This window comes from Thalassophryne amazonica, chromosome 8, assembly GCF_902500255.1.
Source record: "Thalassophryne amazonica chromosome 8, fThaAma1.1, whole genome shotgun sequence".
NCBI classification, from domain to species: Eukaryota; Metazoa; Chordata; class Actinopteri; order Batrachoidiformes; family Batrachoididae; genus Thalassophryne; species Thalassophryne amazonica.
In genome coordinates this window covers 116,781,593-116,800,544 of record NC_047110.1, presented here as the reverse complement: position 1 = coordinate 116,800,544, position 18,952 = coordinate 116,781,593, and the positions used below count along the sequence as shown (strand labels likewise).

The window sequence follows — 18,952 nt, the reverse complement described above, 5'->3', positions numbered from 1 at the left end:
ACCTCATCATCATTTTCATTTCATTTTTTTACACTCCTGTTAGTTAATTAACTGTTTAGTGTATTTTATAGCTGCTGCCTTTTTTACCTGTTTAATACTTGTTAGTTTTTCAGTGTAACTGCTGTGAATTTTAATTCATTTATTTGCGTCTGTTTTGAGCCTTAGGAGTGATTAGCTGATCCATTATTGGTTAGCTCGTGTTTGCTTGGCTATATTCTTGAATTTCTTAGTGGCACAAAGTACACTACTTATTATACTTTACACCCTCCGTAAATCCTGCGTGATGTTGGAAGATAGGGTGGCTCTCTTAGAGAGCCGTGTCCGTAAGTTAGAGCAGCTTCTTAGCACAGTGGAGTTAGATGTTACGGGCACTCCAGATGAGGTTAGTGTTGGGCCAGCTAGCGAGCCCATTAGCATCAACTTAGAAACGCCGGCTGTGGAGGACGGCTTTTCGGACTGTGGCTAGGCGGAGGAAAGCCCCGTAGGGCTTGGTGCCCGGGTTGTGGCACCCCGAACACACTCGCCAGTGCGAACTGTGAATCGGTTCTCTCTCCCCCTTGGATTTGCCAGATGTGAATTCTCTGAGCCCACAAGTGACTTCTACTCCTGTCTCCAGGCCGAAACACCGGACTTTAGTGATAGGGGATTCTATCACCTGCAAAGTCAGGTTACAGATGCCAGCTGACGTTAAATGTATTCCGGGGGCCAGAGCTCCCGACATTGCATCTCATCTTAGGGTGCTGACCGCTGCAGAGGGAAGACAGAAGAAGGAACATGACATGAGATATAATCACATAGTTATTCACATTGGCACCAATGATATCAGGATGAAGCACTCAGAGGTCACAAAAATGGACATAGAGAGGACTTGTGACCTTGCCAGAAAGATGTATCGGTATTGATTAATAGTCTCTGGTCCCCTCCCCTCCCGGGGTACTGATGAGGCGTTTAGCAGGCTGACATCGTTAAATAGGTGGCTGGCGCAGTTTTGTAGACAGCAAGGTTTTAGCTTTATTGATAACTGGCCTTCGTTCTGGGGCCGCCGTGGCTTGCTGATGCCGGACAGCCTCCACCCTACTGGGGAAGGTGCCGCCATCTTGTCTGCGAACATGGATAGAGCTCTACAGGGAGGGTAACATTAGGAATCTACAGCAGGCCACGGAGTAGGTGATTAGAGACCTTGAAAGGCTTATGACAAATGTGGGTGTGGAATCCATTAGCTTAGTGGGGAATTTAGTGCAGAAATCCACTATGGTGATAGTGCAGTTTATTTGCCAGGGAGGGAATTTCAACAAGTTGAGACTGTGGCCTGCGTCTGTAGTCGTGTCCATAAAAATCATAGAGGATATGCTTTCCAAACTTAATACCATTACTATATTGAATGATGTTGAAATTGAGGATGGCCCAGTGGTTGTTCCAGCAATAGCAAAGATTTCGTGTCTGCTACTACAATGCGCGGGAATGTCTTAACCTAAACCTACTTCTAGGCATCTTATATATGCTACTCTGGAACCACCCCTAAACCCAACAGTTCAACTGTCAACCCCACTGAGGTCCTTAGACTGGGTCTCATTAACATAAGATCACTGTCCTCAAAATCATTGTTGATCAATGATCTAATTATTGATCATCACTTAGATATGATTGGGCTATGTGAAACCTGGGCTTAAACCTACAGCTGTCCTCCCCTTAAATGAGGCCTGCCCACCAGCATATACATTTAGTCACGTCTCTCGTGATGCGAAGCAAGCAGGGGTGTTGCTCTTATTTATAAATCTTGGTTTAGCTTATTAGCTGTTGGGGGTTACAAATATCACTTGTTTGAGCATCTGATTCTCCGCTCTACTCAGGATATTACACATTGCCAAGGTCAGAAGAATAAAAATCAGTCGTATTACTTTGTCACTGTATATAGGCCTCCTGGCCCATATTCTGAATTCTTAGATGAATTTGGTGCGTTCATCTCTAACTTCAACTAGTGTAGATAACATTCTGATCATTGGTGACTTTAACATTCATATCAATAAGCCTTCTGATCCCCTCTGCAAATCATTTATGGAAATTGTGGATGCATTAGGATTTCGGCAATGCATTTGGGATTTGACGCACACTCGTGGAAATACCCTGGATCTGGTTCTCGCACGTGGTATTGCTGTCACGAATATTGACATCATGCCTCTTACATCAGTCGTCTCTGATCACTCACTTATTAAATTTACAGTTTCGCTGCTGTGTTTAGTGGAACAACAACCTTATATATCATTACGGCGATGCATCAACTCCTCAACTAAGACTGAACTAGACTGCCTGATGTCTTAGCTTCACATTTGACAAATACCCAGTCAGTAGACAGACTTGTGGATAGTTTAAACTCAGTGCTCAAAACTACACTCGACATGATTGCACCAACTGTGTTAAAACCGCGCTCCCCCAAATCACAGTCACCTTGGTTCAATGATTATCTGCGTGACCTCAAGCATAAAGCAAGAGGTCTAGAAAGGAAATGGTGTCGTTCAAAATTAGAAGTATTTCACCTTGCGTGGCGTGATGCTATCTTAGACTATAAGCATGTATTACTGGCAACAAAGCGGACTTACTACTCGATTTGATCAACAAAAAACAAGCATAACTCAAGTTCTTGTTCCACATGGTGGCAACACTTATTCATGGACAACCACCTGTAGTTCGCTCTCCTTTTACAGCACAAGATTTCCTGGATTACTTTGAGAAGAAAATAGAAGACATCAGGTTAAACATATCCCAGCATGCCTTAACCCAACCACTACACCCTGCTATTGAGGTGGGCACCACTACTGAGGTATTACCGAGATTTACAGAATTTGACAGTATCTCACTGGGCATGCTGACAAAACTCATAATGTCAACAAAAGCACAACCTGTTTATTTGATCCTATACCAACAAAACTGTTTAAGGACCTGTGGTCCACTCTTGGGCCGACTGTGCTGGAGATTATTAATCTTTCTTTAACTTCTGGATCTGTTCATAAATGTTACAAATCTGCAGTGATTAAACCATTAATTAAGAAACCTAATCTTGACCCTAGTGTATTGACAAACTATCGGCCAACATCAAATCTATCATTTTTCTCTAAAATTCTGGAAAAAGTGGTGTCACGGCAGCTCATAGACTATCTTACTGAGAATAATCTCTTCGAGCCACTGCAGTCTGCTTTTAGAAAATATCATTCCACAGAGACGGCTCTCACTAAAGTGGTGAATGATCTTCTGCTTACAATGGGTTCGGACACCACTACGGTTCTGTTGCTGTAGATCTCAGTGCTGCATTTGATACAGTGGATCATCATATTCTACATTGATAGGCTGGAAAATCATTTTGGGATTACTGGGAGTGCCCTTGCATGGTTGACGTCATACTTGACCAGTCGTTCTCACTGTGTTTTGTACAGTAACACTACCTCTAACCTTAGTGACATGAAATTTGGGGTTCCACAGGGGTCTGTCTTAGGCCCCCTGCTTTTCTCCCTTTATATAGCACCTCTTGGGCACATATTGCAGCGTTTTCGGATTACATTTCACTGCTATGCAGATAATATTCAGTTATACATGCCGATAACTGCTGGTAATCTCGTTCACATAAAATCCTTAGACGATTGCCTTGTATCAGTGAGAAGTTGGATGTCTAGAAGTTCCTACTTTTAAACTCTAATAAGACTGAAATGATGGTTCTGGTCCAGTGAGACATCGGCATCAGTTTGACCAGTTAACACTCAGCCTAGGCTCGTGTGTCATACATCACACTGACAAAGTGAGGAACCTTGCGGTAATTTTGATCCTTCGTTGTCCTTTGGCCTCCACATTAGAAATATTACTAGGACTGCTTTCTTCCACCTGTGAAATATAGCGAAGATTCATCCCATCCTGTCTATGGCTCATGCCGAGACCCTGATCCATGTGTTTGCCTCTTCTAGATTGGACTACTGCAATGTTCTATTTTCTGGTTTACCGCAGTCTAGCATTAGGGCTCTCCAAATGGTTCAAAATGTTGCAGCCAGGACTTTTGACACGAAGCAGAAAGTACAACCACATTACTCCCATTTTGGCGTCTCTTCACTGGCTTCCTGTCCCAGTGAGATCAGATTTTAAGGTTCTGCTACTAACCTATAAAATTTTTCATGGACTGACACCTCCCTACCTAGCTGACCTAAGTAATCTTATGTACCAGCCCGGGCTTTACATTCTCGGGGTGCAGGACTACTTTGTGTCCCTAAGGTGAATACGTAAGAAGTCTGTGGGTCACAGAGCTTTCACTTATCGTTGCCCCTGTTCTGTGGAATGATCTCCCTGCGTCACTAAAACAGTCAGATTCTGTGGAGATTTTCAAGTCCAGACTTAAGACGCACTTATTTTCCCTTTCATATGGCTAGAATACTGGTACAGTTTTGTTTTACGCTTTTTACTCTTTTAATTAATTTATTAGTAATTGGAGCGTGCTGCGGCCTCAACTTCACCTAAATTCTGGGTCTTTTAGTGAAGTTTAGGGCTAGTGGCCGGCGATCACCTTAGTATTTCTCTGTTTTTCTTGTTGTTTAATGCTGACAAATATACTGTATTTTTTGTCTTTCTGAGGCCTGATTCTGTTTTTTCTCTGTTTAAGGTGCAGCTTCATCCAGAGATGGAGTTGTATTCGTGTTAGCGATCCTCCTGTCCTGTGCGCCAATAGCATTTCTTGTATATTCGTCCGTGAATTGTTCTGTAATTTATGTCTGTATCATGGCCCAAGCAGAGGGTCACCCCTTTGAGTCTGGTCTGCTTGAGGTTTCTTCCTCAGAGGGACTTTTTCCTTACCATTGTTGCTCTGGGGGTTAGTAAGGTTAGATCTTACCTGTGTGAAGCGCTTTGAGGCAACTCTGTGTGATTTGGTGCTATATAAATGAAAATAAATTGAAACTGAATTGAAATATTTAACACAATTATGACAGTTTGAGGGAGAGAAAGCGAGGAAGTGCCAGTGTTTTGTTTTTTTTTGTTGTTTTGTTTTGTTTTTGTTTTGTTTTTTGCGTGCGTGCACGAATGAATCATCCAAGAAGATAATTTTAGTAATTACACAGATGTATAATAAAATAAATGCTGACTGGTTATAACACAACTATGACAGAGTTTGAGGGGATGGTCCGCGAATGACGTTTAGCGCCGGGAAATACCGGTTTCTTTGTTAATAAGAGCTGCGAAATATACCCTGTTCTTTGGTTTAATAACACGATTTTAACATCGGTCTAGCTCGAAGTGATAACCAATCATTGAACGTGTTTTAATGTGGCTGATCTGTATCAGAACAAAAATCTTTTCTTAGCATTTTGCAGGCACCTTTTAGACAAAGCGATCAAATTGAAGAAAGAGATTATTTAGTGGATATGATTTTGACCAGTGCAGCCGATTGCTGTAAGTAGTATTTTATGTTTTTTTATTTATGTAGTTTGAAGAGGTCTTAGTGAAAGGATTAAGCATCCATGATGAGGTGTTCGATAAATTTCAAAATTCAAATTGCTTACGAATTTTGGCATTTCGAAACAAAATGCTTAGGTCATGTTGTAAGTTAATAACCATTCATTTATTGAAATAATAATTATTTTCACATATTTGAAACTCAGTGTGGATGCGAACCCAACCATTTTCATTTTCTGCCTTGCTTTTCTTTCCACACTGATGTTCACTTCGGCTGGTCTGTTGAATAAACTATAAAATAATTGCCCTGAATATATGAGCCAGCAGCAACAGTGTTGTCAGTGTTGGTAGTATGTAGACAAAACCTGCAGATGTTAGGGGAACCTGTGCCCAATTTTTGTTTGTGGTTATTTTATTTTTGCTTTAGAAATCTGGATTGTAAAACACAAACCACTTGACCTCAAAGATGGTAATGATTGTTTAAAATCTTTAACATTGGGTGTTTCTGAGAGCTTTCCAAACAGGTTTGAAAAGGCCTAAAATCGCAGCCCCCAGTCTGGGGCTTTGCCCCTGGACCCCATTGGGGACCTAGGCAGCCCCCAAAACCCGTCAACAAATTAGTTTCAGGCTTAGCCATATTGCCTCAATGCCAGCTCTGAGATGCTGATTAGACAGCATGATTATTGCACAGGTGTGCCTTAGGCTGGCCACAATAAAAGGCCTCTTCTCAGAAGCAGTGGGTCCGCAAAGCCATTTAAAGATGTCAATTGTGAGTCACCTTGTGCTGACTGGTACTTTTGTCTTGTTGCAGGCAAGAAATGAGAATCATCCTCTGTTTTTTCATTCCTTTTTAAATTTTCGTGGGGCAGTGAACATGATGGTTCTCTGGTGTGAGCCGGACCCACTTCGCCAGTTCATAAACTGACCTTCATGTCAAGAAAATAATAATAATAATGATATCCTGCACAGCCCAAATGCCACGCGGCTCTTTGCTGAGTAAAGTTCAAAGATAGATTTTGGTGGGAATGAATAACTTCAAACCGTATTACCGATTTAAATCAAATAACACCTCGTTCCAAACATCACACAATAAACTACAAACCGTGTTTTTTTTTCTCCCAAAATGAGACGTCCTGCGTTCTTTATGAATTGCATTGATGATGTTGACGTGCAGCTGGCTGAGCTCAATCAGAGTCTATGGAGTTACATTTGTCTCATTAATGTCTGAAAGGAAATGCTTTTGACAAAAACTACAGGTTTGATTTATTTCTACAACCCTGGCAAAAATGATGGAATCACCGGCCTCGGAGGATGTTCATTCAGTTGTTTAATTTTGTAGAAAAAAAGCAGATCACAGACATGACACAAAACTAAAGTCATTTCAAATGGCAACTTTCTGGCTTTAAGAAACACTATAAGAAATCAGGAAAAAAATTGTGGCAGTCAGTAACAGTTACTTTTTTAGACCAAGCAGAGGGAAAAAAAATATGGAATCACTCAATTCTGAGGAAAAAATGATGGAATCATGAAAAACAAAAGAACGCTCCAACACATCACTAGTATTTTGTTGCACCACCTCTGGCTTTTCTAACAGCTTGCAGTCTCTGAGGCATGGACTTAATGAGTGACAAACAGTACTCTTCATCAATCTGGCTCCAACTTTCTCTGATTGCTGTTGCCAGATCAGTTTTGCAGGTTGGAGCCTTGTCATGGACCATTTTCTTCAACTTCCACAAAAGATTTTCAATTGGATTAAGATCCGGACTATTTGCAGGCCATGACATTGACCCTATGTGTCTTTTTGCAAGGAATGTTTTCACAGTTTTTGCTCTATGGCAAGATGCATTATCGTCTTGAAAAATGATTTCATCATCCCCAAACATCCTTTCAATTGATGGGATAAGAAAAGTGTCCCAAAATATCAACGTAAACTTGTGCATTTATTGATGATATAATGACAGCCATCTCCCCAGTGCCTTTACCTGACATGCAGCACCATATCATCAATGACTGTGGAAATTTACATGTTCTCTTCAGACAGTCATCTTTATAAATCTCATTGGAACGGCACCAAACAAAAGTTCCAGCATCATCACCTTGCCAATGCAGATTCGAGATTCATCACTGAATATGACTTTCATCCAGTCATCCACAGTCCATGATTGCTTTTACTTAGCCCATTGTAATCTTGTTTTTTTTCTATTTAGGTGTTAATGATGGCTTTCGTTAGCTTTTCTGTATGTAAATCCCATTTCCTTTAGGTGGTTCTACAGTTCGGTCACAGACGTTGACTCAGTTTCCTCCCATTCGTTCCTCATTTGTTTTGTTGTACATTTTTGATTTTTGAGACACATTGCTTTAAGTTTTCTGTCTTGACGCTTTGATATCTTCCTTGGTCTACCAGTATGTTTGCCTTTAACAACCTTCCCATGTTGTTTGTATTTGGTCCAGAGTTTAGACACAGCTGACTGTGAACAACCAACATCTTTTGCAACATTGTGTGATGATTACCCTCTTTTAAGAGTTTGATAATCCTCTCCTTTGTTTCAATTGACATCTCTCGTGTTGGAGCCATGATTCATGTCAGTCCACTTGGTGCAACAGCTCTCCAAGGTGTGATCACTCCTTTTTAGATGCAGACTAATGAGCAGATCTGATTTGATGCAGGTGTTAGTTTTGGGGATGAAAATTTACAGGGTGATTCCATAATTTTTTTCCTCAGAATTGAGTGATTCCATATTTTTTTCCCTTTGCTTGGTCTAAAAAAGTAACCGTTACTGACTGCCACAATTTTTTTTTCCTGATTTCTTATAGTGTTTCTTTAAAGCCAGAAAGTTGCCATTTGAAATGACTTTAGTTTTGTGTCATGTCTGTGATCTGCTTTTTTTCTACAAAATTAAACAACTGAATGAACATCCGCCGAGGCGGTGATTCCATAATTTTTGCCAGGGGTTGTATTACGAGGTCTGTCCAAAAAGTATCCGACCCTTTTTATTTTTTTCAAAAACCATATGGATTTGAATCACGTGTGATTGCATCAGCCAAGCTTGAACCTTCGTGCGCATGCGTGAGTTTTTTCACGCCTGACTTTCACAAAAAGGCAGGAGACGTGGACATCAGCACTTTTTCGGCACATTCAACTGTTAAGGAGTTTTTTTTCATGGAAAGAAAAGCGAACAGATGCGCCACCATGCCGCGGGACAAAACCACCTCCGTGTTGGTCTCACAGGACGCCTTTGAGATGGCTTTCAGATGGCTGTCGGTGGGTTTTCAGTCGTGTGACTATCCGAGAAATTGTGCATGAGCCTGGACATGCCAGAACATGTCCTGTGAGGCTTCATCACAGCGTTGCTTTGCGCCATGCGGCTCCACCGCGACGCACGGAATTCCTCCGCACGTCTGTCTCAATGTGCCGAAAAAGTGCTGATGTCCACGTCTTCCGCAATTCCTGTGCTAGTTAGAGGACATCCTGGATAAAACACAGCATTCCGTTTGGAAATGAACGGCACATTCCACTGTTACAGCAGTTTTTGTCATGGAAAGAGGAGCGGAGGAATTCCGCGCGTCGCGGTGGAGCCGCATGGCGCAAAGCAACGCCGTGATGAAGCCTCACAGGACATGTCCTGGCATGTCCAGGCTCATCCACAATTTCTCGGTTAGTCACACGACTGAAAACCCACCGAAAGCAGTCAGAAAGCCATCTGAAAGCCGTCCTGTGAGACCAACACGGAGGTGGTTTTGTGCTGCGCCATGAACGGCACGGTGGCGCATCCATCCGCTTTTCTTTCCATGAAAAAAACTCCTTTAACAGTGGAATGTGCCAAAAAAGTACTGATGTCCACACCTTTTTCCTTTTTTTGTGGAAGTCAGACGACATCCCGGATCAACAAAGCCTTCACGTTGGAAATGATCTGGTTGATTCAGCCTGTCGATCGGTGCTCGGAGCGCGGTGCGCTCTCAGCAGTTGTGGGCCGTCCTTAAAGCGGCAGTAACACTCCTTAATCTGTGTAATCCCCATAAAATCGTCCCTGAAAGCCATATTAATTTTCCGAATGGTGTCCACCTGGAGGTCTCTCACAGTTTCTGGAAAAAATTGATGCAGCACAGCTCCAAATCATTCAGACATTTATTCGCAATAAAAAAGACGACGAGAGGGGTGGACCAGTGCTCACTCAAAGCCTGCTCACAGGCGAATGACGCAACCGACAGGCGTGAAAAAACTCACGCATGCACACGAAGGTTCAAGCTTGTCTGATGCAATCACACGTGATTCAAATCCATATGGTTTTTTGAAAAAAATAAAAAGGTCGATACTTTTTGGACAGACCTCGTATGTCCACAGATCAAGGATCCAGTGACCAATTTCATATTTATTTACTTTAAGACTCAATAAAATGTTATTGACGTAGAAAACCCGTAAAGCCTACTTTTAGTACACAGAAAATTCTCAGGCGGTATTGATCAGGGAATCGATAAGGAATTGGATTGATAAGCGGAATTGATGAATGATCAATAAAACCTATCAATACCCATCCCTAGTGAACACAGTAACTTGATACTTACACCACAGGTACCCTCTGGAGAATAGCTGATTATATTTGAGTTGATTTCTGCATATATTTTGCGTATTGATGAGGATGTGACATTGAGGATGTTTTATGAAGGAGACTGTCAACACCATTTTCTTCCATGGAGTTTTTCCAAAGGATTTTGGGTAATTTCACATCACGTTTTTGAGATATGAAAACATGTTTCTTGTATCAAGCATTGAAGTAGAAGCTGCCGTGTCAGACACCTCTTCAGCGCCATAAACGATATGACGGCTCTCTGTTCACATTTTATGAACCTGATTTCAAAACGATGCTTTTGAAACTGCTTTTGTGTGATTAGTGGCGTCAAACTCGTAAGTGAATGAGCAACTTTTGCGTCATCCATCAATCCGGAACATGCAGATAGCCAAAGCTCATATTCAGATTCAGCACCACAAATGACCCAAAATCAGTTCTGAAAATTATTTTTTGTTGTTGACCAGTGTTATGGTTTGACTAAGACAATAAATGAGCTTCTAATTTACATAAATTATGACAACAGCCACAATGGAGGAGGAGGAGCAGGAGGGGGAGGAGGAAGGTCTTGATTGTCATTCCAAATACATGCATCAAAATGTTTCCTGTGTATTTGATTTGTGACCCGTCCTACATATACATGCATACACAGAGACAGGAGGAGGGACAGGAGTCAGATGTGTGGTCATGTGACTCAGGAAAACGCTTCACTGACAGGGGCAGGGAAGCGATCAGGTAAAGGTTTGAGGGTGGCCGCTAGTTCCCAGCATGCACCTTTGTGATGTAGTTGGAATGTCTTCTTCATGGGACATTTTGCAGCAGTGTGTGAAACTTCAGTCCAGGTTCAGACTGAGATCCTGCTCCGGGTGAAGGACTTCAGATCACATGTCGATGATGGCGCCCACAGTGGGTGGTACCAGCAGACTGTCATGGTCCTGTCCAGTTGAACAACCTTTGGGCACAGGGTTAGAGGTCAGGTCCGGTGTCAAACTGACGGTGTTTCCTTTCCCACAGTCACTGTGTGTCCATCAGGACACATCACCACAGCCGGGACAGTGACCTTTGACCGCACGCCCACAGGCGAGCCTGCTGCCATCATGTCAGACAGCGCGGCGCAGAGTGATGTCTTCACCAGCACCACAGGTACCAGTCGTCATCTTCTTCCAGCTGCTGCCATTAGAGGGCACTGCAGCAGATCATCTAATGCAGCAGCTGCTTGTTCGTGCACTACTTTAACTGCACTCAATACCAGAGTGCATCATTGTTGTCATAGTTCTCTGTTGGTATTTTTCTGTTGATTTGTGTGATTTTTGCGTAGTGGGTTTTTTGTGATTTTTGTGTTTGTTTGGTTTTTTTTTATGTTTTGCATTGTTTTTTTGTTTGTTTGTTTTTTAAGTTTTGTATGTCTACAAATGTCATTTTGTAGTCATTTTTTATGTTGGTTTTTGTGTTGGTATTTTACGTTTTTGTTTGTTTTTTATGTTTTGTGTCGTTTTGACTTGTTTTTTGTTATTTTTGTGTTGGTTTGTTTTTGTTATTGCCTTGTTTTTGTTATTGTTGCATTGTTTTTGTTGTTGCATTGCTGTTGTTTTTGCTATTGTCTTGTTTTTATTGTTGCATTGTTTTTGTTATTGTTGCATTGTTTTTGTTATTTCATTTGTTTTTGTTGCATTTTTTTATGGTCTTGTTAGTGTTTCATTGTTATTGTTGCATTGCTGTTTTTGTTTTTGTTGTTGCGTTGCTGTTGTCGTTGTTTTAGTTATTGTCTTGTTTTTGTTGCATTGTTGTTTTTGTTATTGTCTTTTTGTTATTGTTGCATTGTGTTTTAATGAGTTTTTGTTGTGGTTGTATTGTTTCTATTGTTGCACTTTTGTTATTTTTTCATTGTTTTTGTTGTTGCATTGCTGTTTTTGTTATTGTTCCATTGTTTTTGTTATTGTTGTATTGTTTTTGTTGTCGTTGTTGGTTTTTACGTTGTCTAAAGACACTACCTGTGTCTCTCAGTGCTCGCAGCATTGCCAGCGTTGGCCGTGACCCCCCAGCCTCTTCAGGCGAAGGTCGCTGTGGCAGCATCTCCGTCTGCGGGTGTAGTAGCAGGGCTGGAGGTGGGGGTGGGGCCAGTGTTGGGGGAGGGCCAGACGTCCACCTGGCAGCAGCTGGAGGAAATGGCCAACGTGCTGCTGAGCAACGCGCAGCAGCTGAAGGTGCTGATTGAACAGGCCAAGCAGCAGGTGCCACAGGTCAAAGGTCACTGCGCCAGTAAAGAGGTGAGGCCATGTGGCAGCTCACACAGCAGAACAAAGAATAACCACGCGGTGTGAGACGCTGAAGGCTTTGGTCTGTGTCCACAGAGCCACTTCCAGAACCAGATCTCGAGTCCACACCAGGACCAGGAGCAGCCGGAGACCAAGAGAAACTCTGAGGTCACCGAGATCATCATCCACGTAGGGCACTGTGCAGACGGGGGCGGGCTCTCATGCCAGCTGAGGACTGATTGACAGCAGAGGGGAGGAGTTCCTCTGTAACATCAGCTGGGATCCAAGTCTGCCCCCTGTTGGTCATTCATGGTGGTTTTCACAGAGGAAACTCATCGTCTTTTATTTACAGCAAATGTGCGTCAACTGTGGCCGCGTGGCGCTGAGCGAGTGCACGGCCTGCCGCAAAGTCAGCTACTGCTCCCCCTTCTGTCAGAGGAAGGTAAGACGTGTCCAGATCCTCTGTGAGCGGCGCTCGCACCATTTTATTTAAACAACTTTCAATTCCTGCCTTGAGACGTGTTGGAGAAAAATAAGAACAACAGTGATAGTAACAAGAATAAAATGAAGATAATATATTTATTTATAAAGGACTTTCAATGAAAAATCAATGAAATGAATCAAATCAACAGTGCTGAACAAACTCCAACACAGAGTTAAAGCAGATAAAACCATAAAAAACAGTTTTGTAGGAACAAGATTAAAATGAAAATTAAAATCCATAAAACAAGGATGAGAATCAGCTGCCGATCAGCGGTTTCATGACTTTTGGGATTCATTTCAAATCTGGGGAGAAAACATTGAGGTGTGATGTGTTTGTGACAGTTCTCACATTAGCCACCGGGCGTCGCTGTTACTGAACAGCATGGTGTGCACGGGGCTTGCTGGTAGCAGGTAGAAGTAGCACCTTGTCCCGCAGTTTGTGTCTGTTAACAAAAAGGCTGGGTAGTTCATGACGGGGCTGGGGTCCCATAAGCAGTAAAAACTTTACTTTTCCTGAAAAACGTACCTTGTGTGAGATCCCACATGCCAGAACTGCTTATTATGGGATGCAGAATGGCGGCAAGTGAAGAAAGTTTGTCCAGTTTTTCACAGTGTTGTATAGTAACGAAGTAAAAATACTTCACTACTGTACTTAAGTACGTTTTGGGAGACTTTGTACTTTACTTGAGTTTTTTTTAATTCAGCTTACTTTCACTTTTACTTCACTACATTTCCGACCTTAATTGCATACTTCTACTCTGATACATTTTCTCTACGCACTGCCGTTACCCGTTACAAAAAAAAAAATCACAGACGAAAAAAAGTTGTGTTTTCACCCAGAGACACCACTGATTACTATGACTGTAACGGAGTCAGGCCGATTTGTCATGAGTCATGTCCAATAGGCTTTTTTGCAGTTGCACACTTCGGGGGTGTTTGTCAGGAAAATGATCATTTCTCTACATTGATTACAGACCTGCAGCGCGGCTTTGCTTTGAACCTTGAACCAATTGAAGCAGTGATTCACAGGTCGAAGCAGTGCTTCGATCTACAATTTGTGGATTCATTGTTTTATTTCGCTTTATCCCAATTTTTCCCGCTAAAACCCCGAAGAGCATATGTCTGTGAGTAATATTTAATATTTTTATGTTAAACCGACCTGTTATGGTCTTCTGAAACAGTTGATAGATGTATTTTATAACTTAAAAACAGGACCGATGCTAACACGTTAGCATGTCTATGGCGTTTTCAATGTTAAAGTTAGCATTAAGCTGTTTGCATCAGCACATTTGTGTTGATTTGTTTGCTGTATAATTAATGGCTCAGCATTCATTGTTGTAAAAGAGTCAAATTGTAATTTTTTTTAATTTATTTTTATTCATATATTATAGCAACAACAATAGTCTACATAATAGACAATAATAGTCAATAATAATAGACTAATAATGTTACAATACAATTTTAGAAAAAGAGACAAAAAGAACCTAATGAAACAAAACACAACAGAAAAGATAAAACCATGTAACAATGAAAATAAATAAATACATATAGAAATAAATACCCGTTTCCTGTGAACACCTAGTGAGTAGCCTACTCTCATTTAGGTTTTGAAACCTTGTTTCTGAAGTGTTTAATACTACCAGTCATTTACAAGCCTAGATAAACTTTGTAATATAAAAAATTGGTCCATTTTTGATTATTAACATTTACTTGTACTTTTACTTTCAATACTTGAGTACATTTAGTTGTACATTACTTGTCATACTTAAGTACAATAAATACTAGAGACTTTAAGACTTTTACTTGAGTAGCATTTCAATCGGTTACCTGAACTTCTACCAAAGTCATTTTTTGAATGGGTATCTGTACTTTTACTTAAGTGTGATTTTCTGGTATTTTATACAACACTGGTTTATCGGGAGGAAAATGTGCTGGAGGGGGAGGTGGTGGCGTAACAGTTTGCACATTGGACTGAGATGCCAGCAATCTGGGTTTGATTCTCAACTGCAGCTGTGCTCCCAACTGGCACTTTGAACAGGAGTGCTGGGAGGAGTGAGAGACACATGGGACCTTCTGGAAACGAGCTTCGGCCTTTCGTTGGTGACCCACGTTAAATAAGAACGTGTAAAAGATGAAGATGGTGAGTGTGTTCGAGAAATTGATAAAGATTCTGCAAAGAAAAGGTTGCATGGATGTGGCTGGACAAAGTACCACAGTGGTACCAGGCCTGCGCCTGTGTTCTTGCTCTCGGGGTTGGTAAGGTTAGATCTTAGTTGTGTGAAGCACCTTGAGGCAGCTTTGTTGTGATTTGGTGCTATTCGCTGTTTTGCAGTTGTGAATCTCGCGCCGTGTTGCGGTCCGTGACTCACACGAGAGGTCGGTTTCAGCAGAGTTCCGGTGTCACCGACCGAACGGTCCCCACTAAAATTGGTCCGCCCTGCCTTCACTGCGCGTGTGTCATTAGCCGCGGTTCACTAATTATAGAATAGAACTTTATTGTCATTGTGGACATGATGAAACTTAATTTTAGCACCATCTCTTCAGCACCAAATCATCAAGAAAGGCAGCAAATCATAAAAAGGACAACATATCACATCCAGCCACGCAGGACTAAAAACAACACACACACACACACACACAACAGTTTAACAACATTTTAAGAGGTTTTACTTTGTCATCTGATGGTTAATAATCACATTAATCCATTTGATCACTTTGGGTGAAGAGAGTCAGACGAGCTGCTGCGGTCCAAAATGACGCATGTGCAGTGAAGGCAGGCGGACTGATTTTTAGGGGGGGACCGTTCAGGCTGTGACATCGGTTCAGGACACAATGTAAACACACCTCGTGACGTTTGGACAAGACACATTGGGGCAGAAGTCCATCACAGGTGCTGCCCCTCCTCCAGTGTCGTCATCATCATAATCACCTGTGAACTCAGATGGATCAGCGCCATTCATGATCTCGCTAGCCATTGTTTACATGCAGTGTGAGATGCCGGAACTCTGCTGGTGCCGCGGTGCATCCTGGGAAACACCAGGAGGACACCAGGGGGATTATGGGAAACCTTAAAGTAGCAAATACATATAAATGAAAGAAATTTAAATTATGGCTGGACAAAGTAATAGCGCTGACAACCTGCAGCCTTGTCGTCAGACTGAATATCTACTCCTGATGGAAGTTAGTAATGTTTCACCAGGAATCAACATAAATTACTGAACAAGAGGAAAATACCACATAAACTAGGTAGAACTGTCTGGAGATGATTTCATTATTATTGTTCCTTTCAGTACGATAGATGATGTCAACTTGGATTTGTTGTTGGACATACCTGGTTTTTAATTGAAAAACTATCATTTGTCATGTGGTCTTGAGTGGCTTTTTCCAGGATCTACACAGACATCAGACTGACTGGTTTCATTATTGACTAGCATTGATTTGGAATGTCTGGTCACAATAAAGTTACATACAATTTATTATGAATCGTCATTCATGGCCAAGATTTTAAACAATTAAAGGTATAAATGAGAACATTTTTATCCACATAAAATCATCACATAAAATCATCTCCTCTGTGACATCAATAAAGTTTATCTTATCTTTTTTTTTCCTGTTAAAATTCACCAGAATAGCTCCTTTAAAGTGTGAAAAAATTCAAACTTCACCCCCACAGTCACCCACCAGTCTTTTTCCTTTCAGATTGTTCTCATCCCTGTGATAAGCAACAGAAAATAAATAGGTTTTAAAACTAGTCTTAAAAAAGTCGCTGGAATTTGAATTCCAGCAGGCGGCTGTTCAACGAGCAGGAAGAGGCTCTAAAACCTGCTGACTTCTTTTTAACCCTTTCGACCCAGAGCAGGTCAGCATCCAGCGACTGCAGGGTACGAGGAGGCATGTTGGTTTAGAGCCTCACAAGTCAGCAACAAAACCTTAAAATCTGCTCTCGGAGTCACACGGAGTTTAAAGTCATAACAAGACTTTAAACTTTCTTACATTGATGAGTCAGTTAGTCAGCAAGTGACAGTGGTCAGAAAGATGTCTTAGTCTGAGAGGACCAACATCTCTGCATTCAAAAGCAAGAATTTTGCAGACATCCAGTTTTGTGAACAGACACACATTGGCTGACAGAGACCTACATACAGTTCGCTCAAAAGTTACATACGCTGGCAGATTTTGTTTTAAAAACTTTTGAGCACAACTGTATATACCTGGAGGTCATCAACATAACAGTGAAAATCAACTCTGTGACACTGAATAGTCTGGCCACAAGGTGAAACACACAAGGTGAACAACAGAGGACCCAAACCAGAACCCTGAGGTACACCAAATTTCATAGCTGAGAAATCAGGTGTTGCACCATTATAAGAACACATTGAGTTCTACCTGACATATAAGATCTCAGCCATGCAAGCACCTTTCCAGAAATAGCAAAATAAGTCTCCATTCTCACCACCAAGATATCAAGGTCGGCTGTATGAAACATTGCATTCAAGTCCAGCAATGACAACACTGATGCAGAATCTGCATTCATGGCAATCAGTGACAGCACAGCAAAGTAGTATGCTTGAGGTTCTTGAGGTTCTGGACTCAAGGACTCGAGTCTGACTGTCGGCATCAGTTAGCATGTGCATTAGCTGCTGCTAGCATCAGTAACAAGGATCAACTTTATGTATTTCAGGACTGGAAAGAACATCAGCACAGCTGCTGTCAATCAGGAGGGGGTGTGGCTGCCCAGGGGGAGGAGTCAGCACCAGCTGCTGATGTGGACAAAGTCAAGGCTGTTTGAGACAATCCAGCAGGATGTGATGTCACTGTGACATCATCAGGTGTTAGCTAACTGAAGGTGCCCTGCGGCCATCTTACTACTACCTTCAAGCTTGCAGGCACATCGCGTGTTTGAGTTCATGTTACACGATAGCACGAGAAAAACTGTCCTCGGCCACCTACAGGTTATGGGCCACATCATCTACATTACTAATGTTAGCAACTTTACTAGTGTTAGTAACTTTGGTAACTTTAATAACACTCGTAAAGTTACTAACATTAGTAACTAATTGTAACTTTAATAACTTTACTAACATTATTAAAGTTACTAATGTTACCAACTTTGCTAGCATTAGTAACTTTGGTAACTTTAATAACACTCGTAAAGTTACTAACATTAGTAACTAAAAGTAACTTTAATAACTTTACTAACATTAAAGTTACTAATGTTAGCAACTTTAATGGCATTAGTAATGTTATTAAAGTCACGAATGTGAGTAACTTCGCTAACGTTATTTAAGTTACAAAAGTTAATAACAATATTAAAGTTACTAATGTTACTGAAGTTAGTAATGTCTTGACTTGAACTTAGTTTGGTTTCATATGTTTGTTTTTTTTGTCATGGGACTTTCAAAGAAACAGTAAAAATACAAAACAGTTTTAGTGGAAGAGCAATGTTCTCATACTGCAGTAATAGAATAGAATAGAGCCTTTATTGTCATTGTACATATACAGTTGTATGTAAAAGTTTGGCCCCCCTGATAATTTTCATGATTTTCCTTTTATAAATCATTGGTTGTCTGGATCAAAAATTTCAGTTAAATATATCATATAGCAGACAAACAGTGATATTTGAGAAGTGAAATGAAGTTTATAGGATTTACAGAAAGTGTGCAATAATTCTTTAAACAAAATTAGGCAGGTGCATAAATTTGGGCACCCTTGTCATTTTATTGATTTGAATACATTTAACACTAATTACTGGAACACAAAATTGGTTTGGTAAGCTCATTGACCCTTGACCTCCTTACACAGGTGAATTCAGTCATGAGAAGGGTATTTAAGGTGGCCATTTACAAATTTTCCCCCTCTTTGCATCTCTTCTAATGAGTGGCAACATGGGAGCCTCTAAACAACTCTCAAATGACCTGAAAACAAAGATTGTTCAACATCATGGTTTAGGGGAAGGATACAAAAAGCTATCTCAGAGATTTCAGCTGTCAGTTTCCACTGTGAGGAACATAGTGAGGAAATGGAAGACCACAGGCACAGTACTAGTTAAGGCCCAAAGTGGCAGGCCAAGAAAAATGTCAGATAAGCTGAAGAGAAGGATGGTGAGAACAGTCATAGTCAACCCACAGACCTGCTCCAAAGACCTACAACATGATCTTGCTGCGGATAATGTCTCTGTGCATCGTTCAACTATACAGCGCACTTTGCACAAAGATGCTGTATGATGCT

The 18,952-nt window shown here is 41.2% G+C and overlaps 1 protein-coding gene across 2 annotated transcripts in view; it reads left to right on the top strand.

Moving 5' to 3' along the window:
• Positions 1-17,682, top strand: part of deaf1 (DEAF1 transcription factor) — a 71,912-nt gene extending 54,230 nt beyond the window's left edge. The window contains exons 9-13 of one of the 2 annotated variants that reach the window (XM_034177363.1): positions 11,004-11,132; positions 11,994-12,256; positions 12,341-12,433; positions 12,597-12,686; positions 17,406-17,682. In XM_034177363.1, the coding sequence (XP_034033254.1) occupies positions 11,004-11,132; positions 11,994-12,256; positions 12,341-12,433; positions 12,597-12,686; positions 17,406-17,513 (683 nt within the window). In that variant the 3' untranslated portion in view covers positions 17,514-17,682. Of the gene's footprint in view, positions 1-11,003; positions 11,133-11,993; positions 12,257-12,340; positions 12,557-12,596; positions 12,687-17,405 lie in introns of both variants that reach the window. The other variant, XR_004562381.1, reaches the window with a different exon arrangement.
• The last annotated feature ends 1,270 nt before the right edge of the window (positions 17,683-18,952 follow it).